This window comes from Onychomys torridus, chromosome X (assembly GCF_903995425.1).
Source record: "Onychomys torridus chromosome X, mOncTor1.1, whole genome shotgun sequence".
Taxonomy (NCBI): domain Eukaryota; kingdom Metazoa; phylum Chordata; class Mammalia; order Rodentia; family Cricetidae; genus Onychomys; species Onychomys torridus.
Genome location: NC_050466.1, coordinates 90,373,920 through 90,395,298, shown reverse-complemented (window position 1 = coordinate 90,395,298; position 21,379 = coordinate 90,373,920). Strand labels below are relative to the sequence as shown.

Below are 21,379 nucleotides of genomic sequence, written 5' to 3'. Positions count from 1 at the left end.
ACAACCACCCCACTCATTCATCCCGTAGTTGCCTCTTCTGGATTTAATAAGGCCACAAAGATACACGGCCCTCACTCACCTTAGCCTTTGAGAAGACAAGAAAGCACACGAAAGGCATATGAAGAGGAAGGACAGAGAAGAACGGTATCTCAGTAAACACATCTGTTAACATGCTCCCAATTTCCCAAACCATAAGAAAACTGTAAGAAATTCCTAATCCTTTGGCTCACCTGAGGTGTGTAAGGTCCTGGAGTCATTGGGTCCAGGCTTTCTAATTCTGCTTCCTCCAGAGCTGCTTCTTTAGCTGTACAAATATCTTTCTCAAGTTGAGTCAAATGTTCATCATACTGAGAAACAAAGAAAATTAATGAATTCATTCAACATTAAGGTACCGGGTAGGCAAAATAAACATCTCTCTCTCTCTCTCCCCCGGCTTGTCTTCATAGTGTTTCTATTCTAACAGCAGAACATAGCTGATAACTTAAACAAAGCAGAGAAAGGAAGAAATGACAGATTGAGGGTAGAAGATAGAATATTACATTAGAAAGAAATAGGGTAGTCAGGAAAGCTTCAAACTCGAGGACACAATAGAAAGGCTTCAGGGAGCTAGATCTTCTTAACTACCTACCTCAGTTAATGTCTGATAACAAACATTCACAATCTCCTGAGCAGTCTTAGTATACTGACTCTCAGGCCCTAGGAAAGAAGTAAAATGCCATTACCTTTGTAACTTCAAGAATTTTATATTTCTTCAACACACTGATTTAATATATATTGCTATTTATTCATTTATTTAAATAACCACTAAAATTTGTTTTTCTATATTTTTCAAGGCAGGATTTCTCTCTGTAGACCAGGCTGGCCTTGAATTCAGAGATCACCTGCCTCTGCCTCCTGAGTACTGGGATTAAAGGCATACACTACCACCACCCACCTAAAATCTATTTTTTATGTTATGTATGTGGGTGTTTTGCTTATGTGTATCTCTGCACACTATATGCATGCATGGTACACAAAGAGGCCCAAAGAGGCTGTTGGACTGGAGTCACAGATGGTTTGGGGCTGCTATGTATGTGGTGGGAATTGAACCCAGCTCCTCTGACAGAGGAGTCAGTGCTCTTAATCACTGAACAATCTCTCTAGCCTCATATATTGCAATTTTTTTTTGTTGTTGTTTTTTCGAGACAGAGTTTCTCTGTGTAGCTTTGTGCCTTTCCTGGAACTCACTTGGTAACCCAGGCTGGCCTTGAACTCACAGAGATCCACCTGGCTCTGCCTCCCGAGTGCTGGGATTAAAGGCGTGCGCCACCACTGACCACCATCATACATTGCAATTTAAAAACAAGAATTTTACACTTTGTTATCCAATAGTATGCCATTATTTAAGATTCAGAAAAGCTTATATTAATCCTTAACTTGGACCTCTCCTCTACTTTTGTAAATGAAAATTTTTATTTGATTTTTTGATTTTTGTTTTGTTTTTTGAGGCAGGGTCTCACTATATAGTTCTGGCTCTCCTGGAACTTATTATGTAGATCAGGCGCCTCAAACTCAGAGATTCACCTGCCTCTGCCTACACATCTAGCTATTAGTGGGAAAACTTTAAGCATATAAAAATCAGACTAATTAGTACCCTAATTAGCCAGCTTTAACAATGGTCAACACAGCTGGGTGGTGGCGGTGCATGCCTTTAATCCCAGCACTCGGGAGGCAGAGCCAGGTAGATCTCTGTAAGTTCGAGGCCTGTCTGGTCTACAGAACCAGATCCAGGACAAGCATGAAAACAACACAGAGAAACCCTGTCTTCAAAAACCAAAAACCAAACCAAAACAAAAAATCCCAAACAAAAACAACAAAAAACCCAACTATCAATACATGGCTAATCTTATTTCATTTATATTTCATTTTCTAGACTCTTCTCAAAATATTTTAGATACAAGATCTCATGTGTTCTAGACTCGTCTCCTTGCCTTTATCTCTAAGCTACCCTGAGATACATACAGAGACCCAGTGTCAAATAGACAAATAAGAATCCTTATGTAAACTATGGATTTATGGAGTGTCAATGGAGGTTTATCTATTAATAGAACTACTGTACCACTTTGGTGTAAGGATGTTGATAATGGGAGTAGGGAGTATACTGGACCTCTGTAACTTTGAACATAAACTACTCTAAAATATAAAGACTACTTGAAAAACAAGAACTACTTTATAAGCCAAACTATATCATATCTAAAATAATAATCCCTTGGTACATGTCTTTTATTCCAGCACTGGAGGCAGAAGCAGGTGGATTTCTGTAAATTCAAGGCCAGCTTGACTTACATAGTTCCAGACCAGCCTGGGCTACATAGTGAGATTCTGTCACAATAAATAAATAACTCTTTTTTTACTAAATTATTAATTTTACATCTTGATCGCAGCCCTCCCTCCTCTTCTTTGAACTGGCCATCCCCTGTGATCTGATTGGTGACTATCCCAGTTGTAATCAAATAGCCTTCATCCAGTGACTGATGGAGGCAGATTCAGAGACCCACAACCAAACATGGGGCCATGTTCCAGGAGTCCTGCTGAGGAGAGGGAAGAGGGGTTGTAGGAAAAAGTGGGGAGGGGGTGTCAGGAACATCACAGGAAAAACCACTAGCCTGGCTCATGGGAACTCAGAGTCTGAACCAACAACCAGGGAGCCTGCATGGGACCGACCTAGGCCCTCTGCATATATGTAATTCTTTTAAGATAAATCAACGTTCAAATTACAGGCCTGCACCACCATACCCAGTTGATCAAACTCAGAGCTTTATGTATACTAGGCAAACACTCTACCAACTAAGATGTATCTCAAGCTCCTATAACGCATTTTTTATGGTAAATTAAACTTCAATGAAAACTTAAAAAAACTAATTGATGGGGTTGGGGATTTAGCTCAGTGTTAAGAGTACTTGCCAGCAAGTACAAGGCCCTGGGTTCGGTCCTCAGCTCTGAATTTAAAACAAAACAAAACAAAACAAAACAAAACTAATCGATACAAAACATTTACTACAAAATTTCAGATTAAAAACCCAATGGTTGATATTTCTTAAAAATTAAAAGATAGGGAAATGGTCAGGCACTGTGACACATGTTTTTAATCTAAGCACTCAGGAGGCAGAGGCAAGAAGATATACAGTGAATTCCAGGCCATCCAAAGCTATATGGTGAGACCCTTTCTAAAAAAACAAAAAATTAAAAGATATGGCAAGAGAGGACCAACATCTTCTAGGACACAAATGGCCCGGGACTGAGTAGCATCTCCTCTTTTTATGTTTCATTTACTGTTTTGAGACAGGGTCTCCATATGCAGCCTAGGATGGCCTTGGAACTCATAGAGAGCTCCCCACCTTTTCCTCCTGAGTGCTGAGATTACCGGCATGTGCTACCATATCCAGTTTATGTGATGCTGGGGATTGATCCCAGGTTTTCTGGCATTCTAGAAAAACTCTTTGAAATATAGCCCCAACCCAATAAGGAAAGCTTTCACAGTTGTGATCCTTGAAATATATCTACTGCTTACCATTATATAAAGAATAAAAAGTATACCACATGGGGGAGTAGAGATATAGCTTAACAGGTTAATTTACCTACCATGCACAAGGCCCTGGGTTTGGCCCACAGTACCACGAAAGTATACTATATATACATATACTATGATTATTACTAGCCATTATAGGAATAACAAAGTCCTTTTCAGGGGCTGGAGAGAAGGCTTAGTAGGTTCAGAACACTTGTTCTTTTAGTTTGTTTGTTGGTTCTTCAGACAGGGTTTCTCTGTGTAATAGCTCTGGCTGTTCTTTAACTTACTTTGTAGACCACACTGGCCTCGAACTCAAAGATCCACCTGCCTCTGCCTCTTAAATGATTAAAGGCGTGGGCCACCACAGTCTGGATAAGAGCACTTGTTCTTACAGAGAATCCCTATGCATTTTTCAACTCACATGGTGGTTCACAACCAACTGTTAACTCCAATTCCAGAGGATCCAATATTCTCTTCTGAATTCCTTGGGTACCAGGCATGCACGTACGTGGTACAGAGAAATATATTCAAGCAAAATATTCATACACATAAAATAAACCTAAAAAATAAGTCCTTTTCAGGTAAAAAAAAAAATCTCCCAAGTATACACTATCTACTCTTTTGTAAAATGGAGCCAGGTGTGATACTGCATGCATGCCTGTATCCCAGTGCTGGAGAGGTTAAGGCAGTAGATTATGAACTCAAGACTAGCCTGGATTACAGTAAGTTTAAGGTTGACATGAGAAACTTAAAGATCATGTATAATATATCCAAAATCTAGGGGCTGGAGATGGCACAGCAGTTAAGAATGTTTTCTGCTCTTGAAGAGGACTCCAGTTCTGATCTAAGCACCCTCATCATGTAGCTTACAGTTACCTGTTCCAGGAGATTCAATGTCCTCTTTTAGCCCCTGAGGGCACTCATATTCATTCTCTCTCTCTGTTTCTGTCTCTCTCTGTCTCTGTCTGTCTGTCTGTCTGTCTCTCTCTCTCTCACACACACACGCACAAAAAAAAAAAACAACAACAACAACAACAACAACAAAAAAAAACCAAAACGAACAAAAATCTCTTTTATTTTTTCAGACAGGGTCTCTCTAAGTAGCCATGGATATCCTGGAACTTGCTATATTGATCAGACTGGCCTCCAATTCATAGGAGATCCTCCTGCCTCTGCCTCTCAAGTACTGGGATTAGAGGTATAACCACACACAGCAAGATTTCTTTAGGAAAAAAGCAGATTGTGCTAGGGATAAAGTTTGGTGGTACTTTCCCAGCATTTACAAGCCAGGCATCGGGAGGCTGAGGCAGTAGGATTGCTACAAGTTCCTGGCTAGCCTATAGAGTGAGATTTCCCCCTTCCCCCCAGACAGGGTTGCTCTGTACAGTCCTGGCTATCCTGGAACTTGCTCTATAGATCAACCTGGCCTCCAATTCACAGAGATCTGACTGCCCCTGCCTCCCAAGTGCTGGGATTAAAGGCGTGTGCCGCTGCCGCCACTACCACCACCACCACCACCTGGTGACTCTGTCTTAATAAAAAGTTATTGCAGGCCCAGAATGGCTCAGTGGTTAAGAACATTTACTCTGCAATCATGAAGACCAGTCAGATCCCAGCTCAGAAAATACAAAACAAACTGAGCATCCCCCCAAATACTTGTAACCCCAGATCTGAGAACAGAGATTGCTAGGGCTAGAGAGACCAAGCTTCAGGTTCAGGAAGAGAACCTGCCTCAAAGGAATATGCAGAATGAGAGAAGAAGATATCCAATGCCTTGTAGTCTTGGTGTCTGCACATAGGTACATGAACACATACACACACACACACACACACACACACACACACACACACTTTAAAAAGTCAGATTTTTTATGTGAACTTAAAACAATCAAGCTTTCATGTGATGGTTATGTAATGATAGAGAAAAATCAAGGCTGCATATAGGCTACAGGCCTCCTTAAATTGAACTAATAATAATATTTTTTTAAAGATTTATTTATTTATTATGTATACAGAAGAGGGCGCCAGATCTCATTACAGATGGTTGTGAACCACCATGTGGTTGCTGGGAAGTGAACTCAGGACCTCTGGAAGAGCTTTTAACCTCTGAGCCATCTCTCCAGCCCCTCATAATAATATTAATACCAGCTTCTATATATTGGCTCTTATGCCTAAAAGGACATAGATTAGAAATTCAGCCTTTAATCAGTTTTGACATGAAAACACAGATCAACCTCTCAACATGTGAATTTTCACTTCCCACTTCCACTGAAACAAATGCCTCTAAAGAAATACTCACTAATAAGTGCCTCTAGAATATAAAAAATAATTTCCAAATGCTATCCCTTTGTATTACTCTTTTTATTACTAGTTACTTATAGCTATTGCTGGTTTTAGACAGCCCATGTTCAGGAGTTACACTGGTTCAGCTATTTAATTCCATTACACTACTATAAGAAAAGCAGCAGTGAAGTCTTTATAATGAAACATGCTAGAATTGGTAAATCACTGTTGAGATATATGGAGAAAAATACCCAGACATCTTACTCTTAGCTATAGCAGCACTTCTTGAATGAAGAATTAATGAAGCAAAGATTCACAGATTCCCTGTACAAAATTCTGTATGCAATCTATCTTTTTTTCTGGGTAGAGTAAAATTATCAAAAGATCCATATCCGCCTCCGTAAAACTAAAAATACTATTCTGTATCTTGAAAAACATCAGGAGCTTACTAAAAGTAGGATGATCAGCTGTAGGTTTTACAGCTTTGGGGGAAAAAATAAAAAGACACGCAAAAGTAATAGGGCCTCTCTGGGAACAAAAATAGTGTTGGGGCTACTGGGAAGGAGAATTAAACAGAAATTGAAGTACAGTTTCCTAGACACTAAAAGGAAACACACACACACACACACACACACACACACACACACAGTTGTTTCCAGAATGGTGCCATAATTACCATGAAAATAAGATAAATTATCACTCTACCCAACAGATTAGGTTACCCACTAACAAAAAAAATTGAGTATATTTTACTTTTTTATTAAATCATGGCCAAAGAAATTAAAAATGTCTTACTGAAAAAATATATTTACTTAGATTTTACCCTTTAATTAAATAAGGACTTGCAGAGCCTAGAGAATCACATACAATTCATAGCCCCATGTTCTTAAATAGCGGAAATTTCAATGATTGCTTCAGGAAAACAATAACATGTCAGCAAGATCAAAAGAAAGTTATTTCCCCATGCTTACAGTATGGCAAAGAGAAGCAAACAAAGCAAGGAGAGGGAAAGCAAGCATTACTACTGCGGTCAAGTTCCAAAGCAAATCCCTGCCCAGTAGGTAAGCAGCTCTGTGATTACTTCTAGGCTCACAGTTCCCAATGTGGTGGTGTACACCTTTAATTCCATCTCAAGAGGCAGAAGCAGGCAGATCTCTGTGAGTTCAAGGCCAGCCAAGACTACAAAGTGAGACCCTGTTTCCAACAAACAAACTTGGCAATTTCTTAAAAAGAAGCTGTTACTACTGAGGTTTGTTGTTTTTATATTTTGAGACAGGGTCTTGTTAGGTAGCCCTGGCTGGTCTGGAACTTGCTATGTAGACCAAGATCTGCCTGCCTTTTCTTAACCTTTTAAATGAACCATATCAATCTTCTTCTCACCTCAAATCTCTAAAATTATAAAAGTAGTAATATGGAGACCCCAAAATACATTTTATGATTTACTTTTTTGGGGACAGGTCCTTACTATGTTCTCCAGGCTTATCCCCAACTCCAAAGTTCAAAGTACCTTAGTAGTTAGGACTCTATGGGCATGCACTATCATGCCTTGCTTTAAATATTCTTTTCTTTCTTTCTTTCTCTGCCTCCCAAGTGCTGGGATTACAGGCGTGCACCACCACCGCCCGGCCATCACCCAGCTCTTAAATATTCCTTTTTCAGCACTTAGTTTAAGACAGATATAATGGTATACATAGGAAATTCCAGGCTAGCCAGGGCTAGACAGACAGTCTCAAAAAAAAAAAAAAAAAAAAGGAAGAAGAAAAGAAAAGCAGCACAATCTTTAAGGTTTTTGTTTTGTTTTGTTTTGTTTGAGACAGAATCTTACAATGTAATTCTAGCTGGCCTGGCCTAGACTCACCACCTAGCTGGCCTCAAACTCTCAAAGATCTGCCTGTCTCTGTTTATAGAGTGCTGAGATTAAAGACATGCTGCCACTATACCCAGCCCAAACTTCAAATTTCAATAAAGCACACAGTACTACAAAAGTGTAGGGGAAGGAACCACGATAGAGACAAGGAACACCTCACTGACCTTTTGATTCATTGGTGATGAGACACTAACTGCCAAACCCAACTCCCTAGACTTGGTCTTAGAAGCCCTCTGACACTTGGAATCCATACTTCTGGCACTCTACACCACCACCTCACTTTTCAGGCACTGTGCCTCCATCTTTGGCCCTTTAGTCTTTCTTTCTAATATTTATTTTATGATGCCAGAGAGGTGGCTCCGTGGTCAAGAGCACTGGCTGCTCTTGCAGACGACCAGCACCCACATGGCAGCTCATAACTCTCTCTCCAGTCCCAAAGAATCTGATGTCCTCTTCTGGTCTTTGTAGAAACTACATGCATGGTGCATAGACATGTAGGCATTAATTTTTTATTTTAAAAAGAACATTTTTAGTAAGTGGTTGAGGACATAGACCTTTGTCTAGCATAGAGTCATCAAGAAAGAGATGGTGGGCTGGAGAGATGGCTCAGAGGTTAAGAGCACTGGCTGCTCTTCCAGAGGTCCTGAGTTCAGTTCCCAGCAACCACATTACAACCATCTGTAATGAGATCTGGCGCCCTCTTCTGGCCTGCATGCTGTATACATAATAAATAAATAAACCTTAAAAAAAAGAGATGGTAGTTAAAGTGTGTGAGTAAGAATATTCAGAAAAAAGACTAAATAAACCTTTTTAAAAAGCCATATTGGAATAAAAAGCTGGGTGCACTAGCATACAACTGTACAATCCTAGCACTGGGGAAGTTGAGGGAGGAAGATGGCCAAGTTTGAGGCTAGCTCGGCAACATAGCAAAACCATCTCAAAAACAAAACAAGCCAGGCGGTGGTGGCGCACGCCTTTAATCCCAGCACTTGGGAGGCAGAGCTAGGTGGATCTCTATGAGTTCGAGGCCAGCCTGGGCTACAAAGTGAGTTCCAGGAAAGGCACAAAGCTACACAGAGAAACCCTGTCTCGAAAAACCAAAAACCAAACCAAACCAAAACAAAACTAAAAGCTCTAAGTGAAACATGAATGGGAAATAAAAAGAGAGATTTCAAAGAAATCTGGCTATCATAAAAAAGAATGAAAAATTGAAATTCTATGGACATAGTCTTGTATATAATGTGGTATTATATACAGAAAAACTCCACCTACATGAAGGACTTAAATGAAAAATTAAAATTAGAGTGAAAATGGCTGTGTGTACCTGTGGACTCAGCTATTAGGAAACAGAAGCAGGGGTTGGGGATTTAGCTCAGTGGTAGAGTGCTTGCCTAGCAAGCGCAAGGCCCTGGGTTCGATCCTCAGCTCAAAAAAAAAGAAAGGAAACAGAAGCAGAAGGACCACACAAGTCAGGAGTTGCAGGCTTGTCTAGGCAATACTGTAAGAACCTCCCCTCATCTTAAAAAAAAAAAAAAAATTTAAAACAGAAGCCCTAGCCTGGCGGTGGTGGCGCACGCCTGTAATCCCAGCACTCGGGAGGTAGAGGCAGGTGGACCTCTGTGAGTTTGAGGCCAGCCTGGTCTACAAAGCAAGTTCCAGGACAGCCTCCAAAGCTACAGAGAAACCCTGTCTCAAAAAAACAAAACAAAACAAAACAAAAAACCAAAAAAACAAAACAAAACAAAAATCCAAAACATAAGCCCTAAAATAAAAATCACTGCAAACTTCATGTCAGATAGTTTATACCTCCCACTCCAGCCAAACATCTTAGTTTATAATCCATGATATTGTCTTTTTTTTGTTGCTTGCTTTTAAGAGAGAGAAAGAGAGAGACAGAGAGACTCACTATGTAATCCTGGCTGGCCTGGAACTCTCTATGTAGAATTCAAAGAAACCCATGATCTGACTGTCTCTGCTTCCTGAGTGCCAGAAATAAAGGTGTGAGTCACCACAATTGGCTCACAAGGCTTTCCTTAATGAGGCAGTTCAACTCTAATGTCCCACTTAAAACACACACACACACACACACACACACACACACACACACACACACACACACACACACACCATTCTATCTGGTCCAAGTATTAAGGTATCAATTCTACTTTCTTAATACCTGTATAATCTGCTCAACCTTTCTATTTGTATAGCTTCTTATTGTTTTGTCTTTTTGTTTTTTGAGACAGGGCTTCTCCGTGTACTTTTGGTGCCTTGCTGGATCTCGCTCTATAGACTAGGCTGGCCTTGAACTCACACACCTGGCTCTGCCTCCTAAGTGCTGGGATTAAAGGCGTGCGCCACTACTGCCCAGATTGTTTTGTTTTTTTTTAAGACAGGGTCTCTCTTCAGAGCCCTGACTATCCTGGAACTTACTATGTATACTAGGCTATCCTTAAGCTCAGAGATTTGGCTGCTACTGCCTCCTGAGTGCTAGGATTAAATGCCTATGCAAGCATGCCAGGTGTCTTCTTCCTGCTTCTAAACTGTTCAAAGTGTTAGGTTTTATTTATTTTTCAACATGGCTATTGCTAAAAGTTTCTTTACTGGTCTCCAAATCTCATTCATCTCCACTTCATTATTTGGATAACTTCCTAAATGGTATATACTAAAACTACACCTCTCTCCTCTTTACTGGTTTAGTGTGACTTATTGGGCCTTTCACAATTTGGGTCTAACCCCCGCCCCCCCATCTTATTTTATAATCAAACCTAGCCACCACACTATATTCAAGTCAAACTTGAATATATATATATATTTGTACTTCCCCATCCAAAGCACTTTCATATATTTTTGCATTTGGATCTCTATCTTGAACTTCATCATCCTTCTTTTCTTGATTATCTGTTCAGCATAGTAGGTACTAGGTAATGAACCACAATAGTCAATATCCCTTAAGACTCAGTTCAAAAATAAGTTCCTGAGGCTGGAAAGATGACTCAAATGGTTAAGAGCTTTTGCTGTTCTTGCAGACCTGAGTTCAGTTCTCAGCACCCATGTTAGACAACTCACAACCATTTGTAACTCCAGTTCCAGGGGATCTCACACTCCCCTCTGGCCTCTACAGACACCTGCACTTACATGTGCACACACATACATACATATAATTAAAAATAAATCTTAAAAAGGGTTTTTTAATTTCTTTTTTTTTTTTTTTGGTTGAGCATGGTGGCACATTCTTTAATCCTAGCAGAGGCAGGTTAGTCTCTGTGAGCTCTACATAGTGAGTTCCAGGCCAGCCACGGCTACATAGTGAGACACTGCTCAAAAAAAAAAAAAAAAAACAAAACAAAACAAAACAAAACTACCGAGTCATACTTGGTGCTACACAAAATTGGGAGCAGGAAGCTGAATCCAAGGTCATCCTCAGGTATACATCAGGTTCAAGGACAGCCTGGGATACATGAAATCATGTTTCAAAAACAAAAATCCTTTAACTTTTAATAGTTTATGAAGCCTTTCCTAACAGATTAAAGTAATTTTTTCCCTAATGTACTTTGTATATCCTCCTATTATAGCTCTGTTGAGCTGTATTTTATTTATTTATATCAATCCAAGTATGAAGTGCTAGAACAGAGACCACCCTTCCTATGAGATTAAACAGCTAACAAAGAGTCTAGTACATATTATTCCATCAATTCAGGTGCTGAGCAAAATTCCACACACCAAAGTTTGCCATGGTCTACAGCTAGCTATACATTTCAGCCTCAGCTCCATATAGAGTTGGAATGTAACTTTTCAAATCTTAGAGAAACACAGTAAATGGCGGGCGGTGGTGGCACTCGGGAGGCAGAAGCAGGTGGATCTCTGTGAGTTCGAGGCCAGTCTGGTCTACCAAGTGAGTTCCAGGAAAGGCGCAAAGCTACACAGAGAAACCCTGTCTCAAAAAACCAAAAACACAGCATGACTCAAAGGACAAGGAACATCCCTTTGATTTTTATTCACACCTCATTTTTCTATGTTTTACACAATTTCAAAAGTAAGGATCAACTGCTTTTCATGAAGTTTAATAGTGATTCTTACAAAACACACACTAAAATATGTACTTAAAAAAAGTAAACTGGGCAGTGACGGCTCATGCCTGCACTGGGGAGGCAGAGGCACGTGGATCAATGAGTTCAGGGCCATCCTGGTCTACAGAGTGAGTTCCATGACAGCTAGGGCTGTTACACAGAGAAATCCTGACTCAAAAAACAAAAACAAAATCAAATTAAGCAGACTAAATGGTTCAGTGCCAAGCCTGACAACTTAGGTTCAGCCCTGGGACCCATATAATGGAAGTAGAGAACCAACTCTCCAAGTTGTCCTCTAACCTCCAAAAGCATACCAGAATAGCAATCCCACTCCTACAACACAAAGATATAAAAACAAAAATTTTAAAAGTAAACTGAGTTATTTGATTTAGCTATCACCACTCAAAGCTGTTTAAGCCCTTAAAATGTTAATAATGCAAGTTAGTGCTGAACAGACTGTTGAAAGAGGAAAAAAAGAAATACCCACCATTGTACTTAACACTGTTGGCCAGAATAAGGTTTACATCATCTAGAAAGCTCTCTCGACTCTGGTATTTGTGCTTGGAGATATTCTATGATAAAAACAACCAGACACTCAGCTATATATACAAAAACATTTGACTACAAAAAGATACTGATTATAAAAATCACTCACCTTACGTATAGTCTCCAAATCCATTGGACTGACAATCACTTTGTAATAATCTGGAACAAACTTCTTATTAACTGGGTGATGAAATGGCCAAGACTAATAAAAAGAAAGCATGGGCAGTTAAATGAAAATCACTATTTATAGCACAGAGTCCCAATTTTCATTGAGTTACAAATATTTCTGATAAAAACTATAGATTCTTCCCACAAAAAACACAAGCTCACACAAAATTCTGTCTTATTAAGGATTCTTACACTCTGATTTTAAAGTAAGAATCCCTCCTCTATTCTATGAGCAAATGTATCAGGCTCATTATGGGGAAACCTGTAGACTAAACCAAACTAGTGGGAACTCATGAAAGTTGGATCAATGACCGTGGAGCCTGCATGGGACTGGACTAGGCCCTCTGCATAAGTGAGACAGTTGTGTAGCTTGATCTGCTTGGGGGGGTCCCCTGGCGGTAGAATCAGAATCCATCCCTGGTGCATGAGCAGGCTTTTTGGAGCCCACTACCTATGATGGGACACCTTGTGCAGCCTTGAGGCAGGGGGAAGGGCTTGGACTTGCCTCTACTGGATGTGCCTCCCCATGGGAGGCCTTGCCTTCTTATTAGGGGGAGGACTGGGGGGGGTTAGGAGGGGTGGGAGAAGGGAAGAGAGGGATCTTTGATTAGTGTGTAAAATGAATGAAAAAGTTTTCTTAATAAAAAAAAAAGTCAGAAAAAGAAATACCTAGGATCACTATAGGAAAAAAAAAAGAATCCCTCCTCTAAATTTAGAACTAAAATCTTATTTCTGCATTAAAGACCAAGTTCTGTTAAAATAGAATAAAATTCCTTATTCCATAGTTCCATCTAGAAATTTTGTAACACTCTATACATAGAACATTATGATTACATGCAACAGAAAATTTAAAATTCAGAATTTGGGGGGGAGGACCAATATAATAAAATGGTCTGCAGAACTATTATGATAGATAGCTTTGACATAAAAAGTTGAAACAGGGAAAAAGAAAGAAAACAAACATTGAGTAATTATTGAAGTGTTTTTTATGGACAGGCATAATGGGTCGGTGGGTAGAGGTGCTTACCAATAAGCCCAATGACCTGAGTTTAATTCCTGGAATCCACAGGATAGAAAGGAGTTCCAATTCTCTGAGGGTTTTTTTGTTTGTTTGGTTGGTTGGTTTGGTTTGGTTTTTTGAGATAGGGTTTCTCTGTTTTACAGCTCTGGCTATCCTGGAACTCGCCTTGGAGACCAGGCTGGCCTCAAACTCACAGAGATCCACCTGCCTCTGCCTCCCGAATGCTTTGCTTTGTTTTTTAAAAGACAGGGTCCTACTGTGTAGCCCTGGCTGGCCTTGAATTCACAAAGATCCACTTGTTTTCTGCCTCCCAAGTGCTAGGATGAAAGGTTGTGCTACTATACCCCCAGTCAAGTTGTTTTGACCACACACAAACCACAGCTTATACCTTCCTCCCCACATGCACAAATAAATGTAATAAAAATGTAGGAGCATTTCTAAATCAAGAACCTACTATTAGTTGACAGTTCTTCTCTCCCAGGCTGTTCAAGAGTTTACAAATACTAAGTGCTGACAACAGGAAGAACCTCTTTTTTTTTTTTCTTTTCTTTTTTTTTTTTTTTTTGTCAGAGCTGAGGACCAAACCCAGGGCCTTGAGCTTGCTTACTAGGCAAGCACTCTACCACTGAGCTAAATCCCCAGCCCCAGAACCTCTTAATAGTCAAAGATACTTGGTATCATTGCTTTCAATGATAATGAATTCATACAGCAAAAGGTTACTATTTAAAATTACATCCTAGTTCATATGGACATACATCACTACATAGAATTTTTTTTAATACACACATGCTTACCCTATATACCTTTTTCCATCCCCTAGTACTATCTTGACAACATTTGGCATGAAAATTACTTACATCTGGAACTGCCATCATTTTCTGAGTGACAATGTTATCCAGAATAAAAGAAAACGCTACTTGGTCATCATCGTCAAGCAAGGGGTTGATAGCTTTCTCTAAACGTGCCAACTTATCCTCTTTCTGAAATAAAGCAAAACAAAAAGGCAGTTTTCCTGAAATGTGATCACCACAGAAAAGCTAAAGATAATTTAAATTTCAGCTAGCTGTCTATGACCTCTGAATTATCTACTGTTCAGTTTCAGGCCAACTAGAAAAATGATATGTTAGCTAAAAGGAACAACACAAAGAGACATGCCAGCAAATCCCTTAAGGATTTTTTTTTAAAGACAGGGTTCTTCTGGGTAACAGCTCTAGCTCTCCTGGGACTCACTTTGTAGACCAGGATGGCCTCAAACTCAGAGATCCAACTGCCTCTCTCTGCCTCCCAAGTGCTGGATTTAAAGGCGTGCATCAGCACACCTGGCTCCCTTAAGCATTCTACATCCCATTCTTGTATAGCACCAAGACTAGAAAGGTGAACACATCACAAGTTTAGCTACAACAACAAAAAACATCTTTGGCAAATTAGGCTTTAGTAACATTGTCTTTCCTATAAAATGAATGCTGAGGATACAGAAAAACATCACATTTAGTTAATGACTCTTTTTATTTGTTTTTCTAATAGGGTATGTATCTCAGGCTGGCTTCACATTCAGTATACAACCTCAGCTTGATTAGTGACTTGTACAAATAAAACTTAATCCAACAAATTCATTTTCGTCTGTGTACTAGGAAAATCTCTATGTTCTCACTACCTGTATCCTCAATCCTTAGTCTCCTTAGCCCTTTTTTTTGCCGGGGTGGGGGTGGGCAGGGTCTTCTAAGTCACAGGCTAACCTTGAACTTGATATGTTGCCACAATTACCTTGAATTTCTGATTCTCTTACCTCCACCTCCCCTGTGTACCATTACTGAATCTCTACATTGGATACAGACAGGACTTTAGCCTTCTAACAGATACAAAAAGGAATCTAATTGGTGGGTGTTTGTGTTTTAATTTTGAGACAGGGTCTCAACATACATCCCAGGCTGACCCAGAACTTGTGTTCATCTTAACTCTGACTCCCAAGTGCTGCCATTACAATTATGTATTAGTATGCTCAGCTAACTGTGGCTTAAACATGCAATTTACGTCAATCAAGTTGAGAAAATCTTCCATGTTTATCAATCATGTTCTCTTATGAAATATCTATGTCAGTATCAACTTTATTATCTGTGCTTTTATAAACTTATAAGGTACCACAATCTTCTTTGGTAAGAATAGGGGTTTATAGAGCTTGAGAGATGGCTCAGTGGTTAAGAGCACTGACTGCTCTCTCAGAGGAGCCGGGTTCAATTCCCAGCAACCCTAAGTAGCTCACAACTCTCTGTAACTCCAGTTCCAGAGAACCTAACACCCTTACACAGACGTACACGCAGGCAAAACACCAACGAACATTAAAAAAAAAAGAACAGGAGTTTACAGAAGGTCTAAGGCTGTAATTCAGTGGTAGAGTGGCAAGACCCTGGGTTCAGTTTCCAGCACACAAAAGAAAGAAAAAAAACCCAGCTCAAAAGATACTGATTTTTTTTAAAATTACTTTTTAAAAATTAAACTGTCTGCAGGCCTAGTGGCTCAGACAGACCTATCATCTTAGAACTCAGAGGCTGAGGTGAAAGGAGCACTATGAATTTAAGGTCAACCTATTAGACACAGTGAGCTCCAAGGCAGCCCGAGTTAGATAAGGCACTATGTCAAAAAATGTTTTTTTCAATATGCCTCCCTGGTACAGCAATGAGTTGTAATGTGGGCCACAGGAGCTCTCCTGGAAAGTCATTTCCTGCCATCCTTTCTAAAGTCATATAGGTTTGAGATTTTAACCCTAGCATGAGTCCAGAGCAAACAATTTTCTTCTTTGGACATGGCTTTCCCATCATCTATAACATTTCTAAGTTCCTATCCATCACATGTACCAAAGATTTGCCATTCTCTCAGCTACTGTTCCTTCTGTTAAATACTCTGGTTCCTCAAGTCCACTCTGTTCCACCTTCATAGACCACAGCACTTCTCTTGGTTTGTTAATCTACTTTAATTTTTGAGTCGTATTCTCGTGTTGCTCAAGCTGCTCTAGAACTCAGTATGTAGCTGAGGATGACTTTCTTTAAGCTCCTGATCCTCCTGTCTTCAACTCTCAAGTGCTAGCATTATAGGTATATGTCACCATGCCTACTTCTTTCTTTTATCATTAAATCTTTTTTATCATTAATTCTTACCTCTTTGAGTTTTTCATCACAGAGGTCCAGCATGGATTGAGAAATCTGAGTCAGTGAGTGTTTCGGCCCTACAAAGGAATAAGAAATGGCCATTATAAATGGGAGTTCAAAGTTGCCACACTTCCCACACTTAACAAATTTACTAAAGAACCCAAAAGGTCCCAGGCACCAGTCTAGTAACTGAGTTAGGTGGATATACCAGGCTTTTTTTCCTTTTTGTTGTTTTAAGACAGAGTCTCTTGTATCCCAGGCTGGTCTAGAACTCACTATTGTAGCTGAAAATGACCTTCAACTTCAGATCCTCCTGTTTTCACCTCCTTGGGATTACAGGTGTATGCTACCACACCAGGCACAGACACTACCAGTCTTTACTCCATTTTTCAGTGTCTAACATATAATGGGTAAACTATGAATGAATTTTAATTGTTTTGTATTTGTGTCCACACATACTTGTATTACAACTGCTTTTTGTTTTGCTTTTTGAAACAGGGTCTCACTATGTAGCTCTGGCTGGCTCGAAATTCTCTATGTAGACAAGGGTAGCTCCGAACTCAGAGATCCATTTGCCTCTGTCTCCCTAGTGCTGTTAGTAAAGGCATGAGCAATCTTTATTGGGGCTTTTTTTGTTTGTTTGTTTTTCAAGACAGGGTTTCTCTGTGTAGCTTTGGAGCCTGTCCTAGACTAGCACTGTAGACCAGGCTGGCCTTGAACTCACAGAGATCCACCTGCCTCTGCCTTCTGAGTGCTGGTATTACAGGCGTGCGCCACCACTGCCCAGCTTTACTGGGGCTTTTTAATACCTTAAAAATCATCCTGTAGATGGAGAATGTGTTTAAGAATAACAATGTTCATTGAAACATTTAAAATTTTTCTGCTTAGTAGACAGATTCTCCAGCACACAGTTTTATTTCAGTTTCTTAGAAATCCTTACCAAGAGCTTCAGAAAATTCTTGAACTATCTGACCTCTCTTGTACATTCTCTGCTTAGAGCTGTTCCATTTAAGCTCATCTTTGGAATAATTAAAACATTTTAAAACTAGGATTCAAGGACACACACCTGTAATCACAACACTTGAGATGCTTCAACCAGAGGACTAACAGATCTGGGGTAGCCTAGACTCCATTATGAGACCATCTCAAACCCAAAAAGAACTCCCCCCCCCCAAAATATTTCCATATAACTAGCATTTCTTTTTTATCTATTTTAAAGATAGGGTTTCTCCGTGTAGCTCTGGCCATCCTGAAACTCACTCTGTCAACCAGACTGGCCTCGAACTCAGCAATCATCCTGCCTCTGCCTTCCATGTGCTGGGATTAAAGGTGTGTGCACCACCACTAAGCCTAACTTGTATTTCTAACCACATCTTTTGAGAATCATTTACTAGACTATATTCCTCCATTGAACTGTTGTTAGGGTCCCCCCAGAGCCTTAACCTCAGCCCTATTTATTTCAGCATTTGATTATTCATTCAATCATTTTATGTCTTGTCTAGAACATGGTCAATGATGGGAATATAATTATGAGTCCCTATTACAGAGCATTCTTGGACTAGTCAAAGAAAATAACTTGAAAACAAATCATTGCAGAAGAGTGTAATCCTAACAAATATCTATGGATAAAATGATACACTGTCAGAAAATACATAATAAACAAGACTTGCCACAAACTGACAAATTGTTAAATTCAGTGACGGGTACACTAAAATTTATTCCTCTTAAATTCCCATAATAAGCTGGGTGGTAGTGGTACAACCCTTTAATCCCAGCACTCGGGAGGCAGAGCCAGGTGGATCTCTGTGAGTTCGAGGCCAGCCTGGTCTACAGAGTGAGTTCCAGGACAGGCTCCAAAGCTACAGAGAAACCCTGTTTCAAAAAAACCAAGAAAAAAATTTTACATAACGAAGTTGAAAAAACTATCAGTATAGATGAAATACATTGGTTGCACATATAAACTATATTCTACATCACTGGACATCAAATCTGCTAATTGGAAACCAAGACTGGTGATGCAGGCTGGGCTACAAGAAAAGTTCAAGGATAGCCTGTGCAACTTAGCAAGACTTCATTCAAAAAAAAAAGTAAAAGGGGAGCTGGGATATAGCTAAGAGGTAGAGTACTTGCTGGAGGCTCTGGATTCAATCTTTAGTAGAATAAAAAGAAAGGAAAAAAATCTGCTTTGGGGGAGTAGGGAAGGCTTGCTCTGACTCACATTTAGGTAGTCATTAAAGAAGTCCAACAGGCAAACAATAGGAAAGGAAAAGTACACAAAGACACAGCACTAATTAGTCAAATTCATAGAAACACGCTACAGTACATTTCATCAGAGTCACAAGTACTTTTGATACTATTATAACAAAGGTGTGTGTGTGTGTGTGTGTGTGTGTGTGTGTGTGTGTGTAGGATGTATGTATGGCTGTATGTAGTTGCATGTATATAAGAAAAACAGGTGATGAACTTGAAAAGTCAGATCACATTAGAAAGATCTTAAAGGCACTAGAAAGCTACTTTAAACTGGTTAATGATGCTTCTTTTCTTTGCTCCCCCCCACACTTTTTCCAGAGCTGAGGATCAAACCCAGGGCCTTGCGCTTGCTAGGCAAGCACTCTACCATTGACCTAAATCCCCAACCCCTTTTCCTCCTTTTTTTTTGTTCCCCCTTTTTATGGTGCTTGGACATCAAGCATGTTAGCCAAGTGTTCCACCTCTGCACTATAACTATCATCAGTATAAGGCGCTCATTTCCTACATTTGAGTTCTAGTGGAGAATTGCCACCTGGTCAACAATAGGAAGAATTAAAGCAAGGTTAAACAAGAGATAACAAGGGCTTCAATTAAAGTAAGTAGCAATGGAAACAAAAAGGAAAGGGACAAGTTCCAAAAAATGTAGACAGTATACTTTGTAGGACTTAGTTTTAAGTGTGAGGAAGAGAACATGGGATCAATTATGACTAAAATTTCTACGTTGTACAACTAGGCAGCCAGCAAAACCATTCATCTACACAGGCAATCAGATAATGACCTGCCAGTAGGACATGAGAACTGGTCATGTCTAGCAGACAACTGGAAGCATGGTTTTGAAGCCCTGAAAAGATGTAGAGACAGAAGAAAGGGGCATCAGTAGACATTTAGTAGCCGAAGTAGTAATGAAAAAGAGTAAGGAGCTAAAGAGATAGCTCAGTGATTAAAAGTGTGTACTGCCCCTGCAGTTCAGTTGCCAGCACCCACATCAACTCACTACTGCTTATAACCTCAGTTCTGGGGTGGTCGTAAGCCTCTGGTCTCTGTAGATACTTGCAATCACATGCATATACCCAAACACATACACATTATTAAAACAATAAAGTAATGCCAGGCAGTGGTGGCACACACCCTAAGTCCCAGCACCCAGGAGGCAGAAGCAGGTAAATCTCTGAGTTCTAGGCCAGTCTGGTCTTTCGAGTCAGTTTCAGAATAGCCAGGGCTACACAAAGAAACACTGTCTCAGAAAAAAAGAAAACAACAATAAAATTTTTTTTTTTAAAAAGACAGGGTTTCTCTGTTTAACAGCCCTAACTGTCCTGGAACTTGTTTTTATAGACCAAGTTGACCTCACAGAGATCCACGTGCCCCAACCTCCAGAGTGCTGGGATTAAAGGCATGCACTACCACTACCCAGTAAATCTTTTTTTAAAGTAAAAGTAGAAAGTGCTACACAAAATACTCCTGGAAAGGAAAGGAGAGTATTAAGAAGAAAAGGTGGGCAACATCCTAAGTACATGCAAAGATTCTCAGTGCCATTAAGGAGACATAAACACACACACAATGTGCCACTTGACATGCACTAGGATGACCAGAATAAAAAAGACTAACAAGTGTTGGTGAGGATGACGAGAAAAATGCAATGTGTATAAAATATATGCTACATTTCTGGCGGAACTGCAAAATGAAATAGCTATTCTAGAAATTGGGAAATTATCAGGTTTTCAGAATGCTAGTCAAAGCTACCCTATAAACTCAGAATTCTGGTCCTATGCATATACCAAGAGAAATTAAAACAAATGTCTACACAAAAGTTTGAACATACATGTTCACAGATGCACTGTTTATATTAGTTTAAAAGGGGGTTAGTTGTCAGGCGGTGGTGGCGCATGCCTTTAATCCCAGCACTCGGGAGGCAGAGTAGGTGGATCTCTGTGAGTTCGAGGCCAGCCTAGGCTACCAAGTGAGTTCTAGGAAAGGCGAAAAACTACACAGGGAAACCCTGTCTCGAAAAACCAAAAAAAGGGGGGGGGGGCGGGTAAGTTGGGACTGGAGAGATGGCTCAGTGAACATGGAAGCCAGTCATTGGAGATGAAATTTGGTAAGCTGGACTGGCTTGTGGAAGGCTTCAGAATGTAGAAATTGTTATTGTCCTGTTTATACATGAGAAACAGAAGAGGTTAAAATAACATATCCATCATAGCTCTATTGGTATTATCTACTCTGGATGCCAATACAAGTTTGAGGCTGGAGAGATGGCTCAGTGGTTATAATTGCACATTATGCTCTTCCAGAAAACCTAAGTTCAGTTCCCAGCTCCCATGTCTGGGGACTCACAACTTCCTGTAACTTTGGTTCCAGGTGATCCAATGTCTCTGGCCTCCAAGGGAATTTGTATACGCATACACAGACACACACACACATATATATGTACATATAATTTTAAAAAAATGATTCTTGCTACTTCCAATACTCAGAAAGTTG

The 21,379-nt window shown here is 39.9% G+C and overlaps 1 protein-coding gene across 7 annotated transcripts in view; it reads right to left on the bottom strand.

Moving 5' to 3' along the window:
* The window catches only part of Taf1 (TATA-box binding protein associated factor 1), a 76,797-nt gene that overhangs the window by 17,697 nt on the left and 37,721 nt on the right, over window positions 1-21,379 (bottom strand). For 5 of the 7 annotated variants that reach the window (XM_036174324.1, XM_036174322.1, XM_036174323.1 and 2 more), the window contains exons 29-35: window positions 16,658-16,725; window positions 14,363-14,485; window positions 12,426-12,518; window positions 12,258-12,342; window positions 629-696; window positions 231-347; window positions 80-85 (exon numbers count right to left, since the gene is read on the bottom strand). In XM_036174324.1, the coding sequence (XP_036030217.1) occupies window positions 80-85; window positions 231-347; window positions 629-696; window positions 12,258-12,342; window positions 12,426-12,518; window positions 14,363-14,485; window positions 16,658-16,725 (560 nt within the window). The remainder of the gene's footprint in view (window positions 1-79; window positions 86-230; window positions 348-628; window positions 697-12,257; window positions 12,343-12,425; window positions 12,519-14,362; window positions 14,486-16,657; window positions 16,726-21,379) is intronic. The other 2 variants (XM_036174325.1, XM_036174320.1) reach the window with 1 other exon arrangement.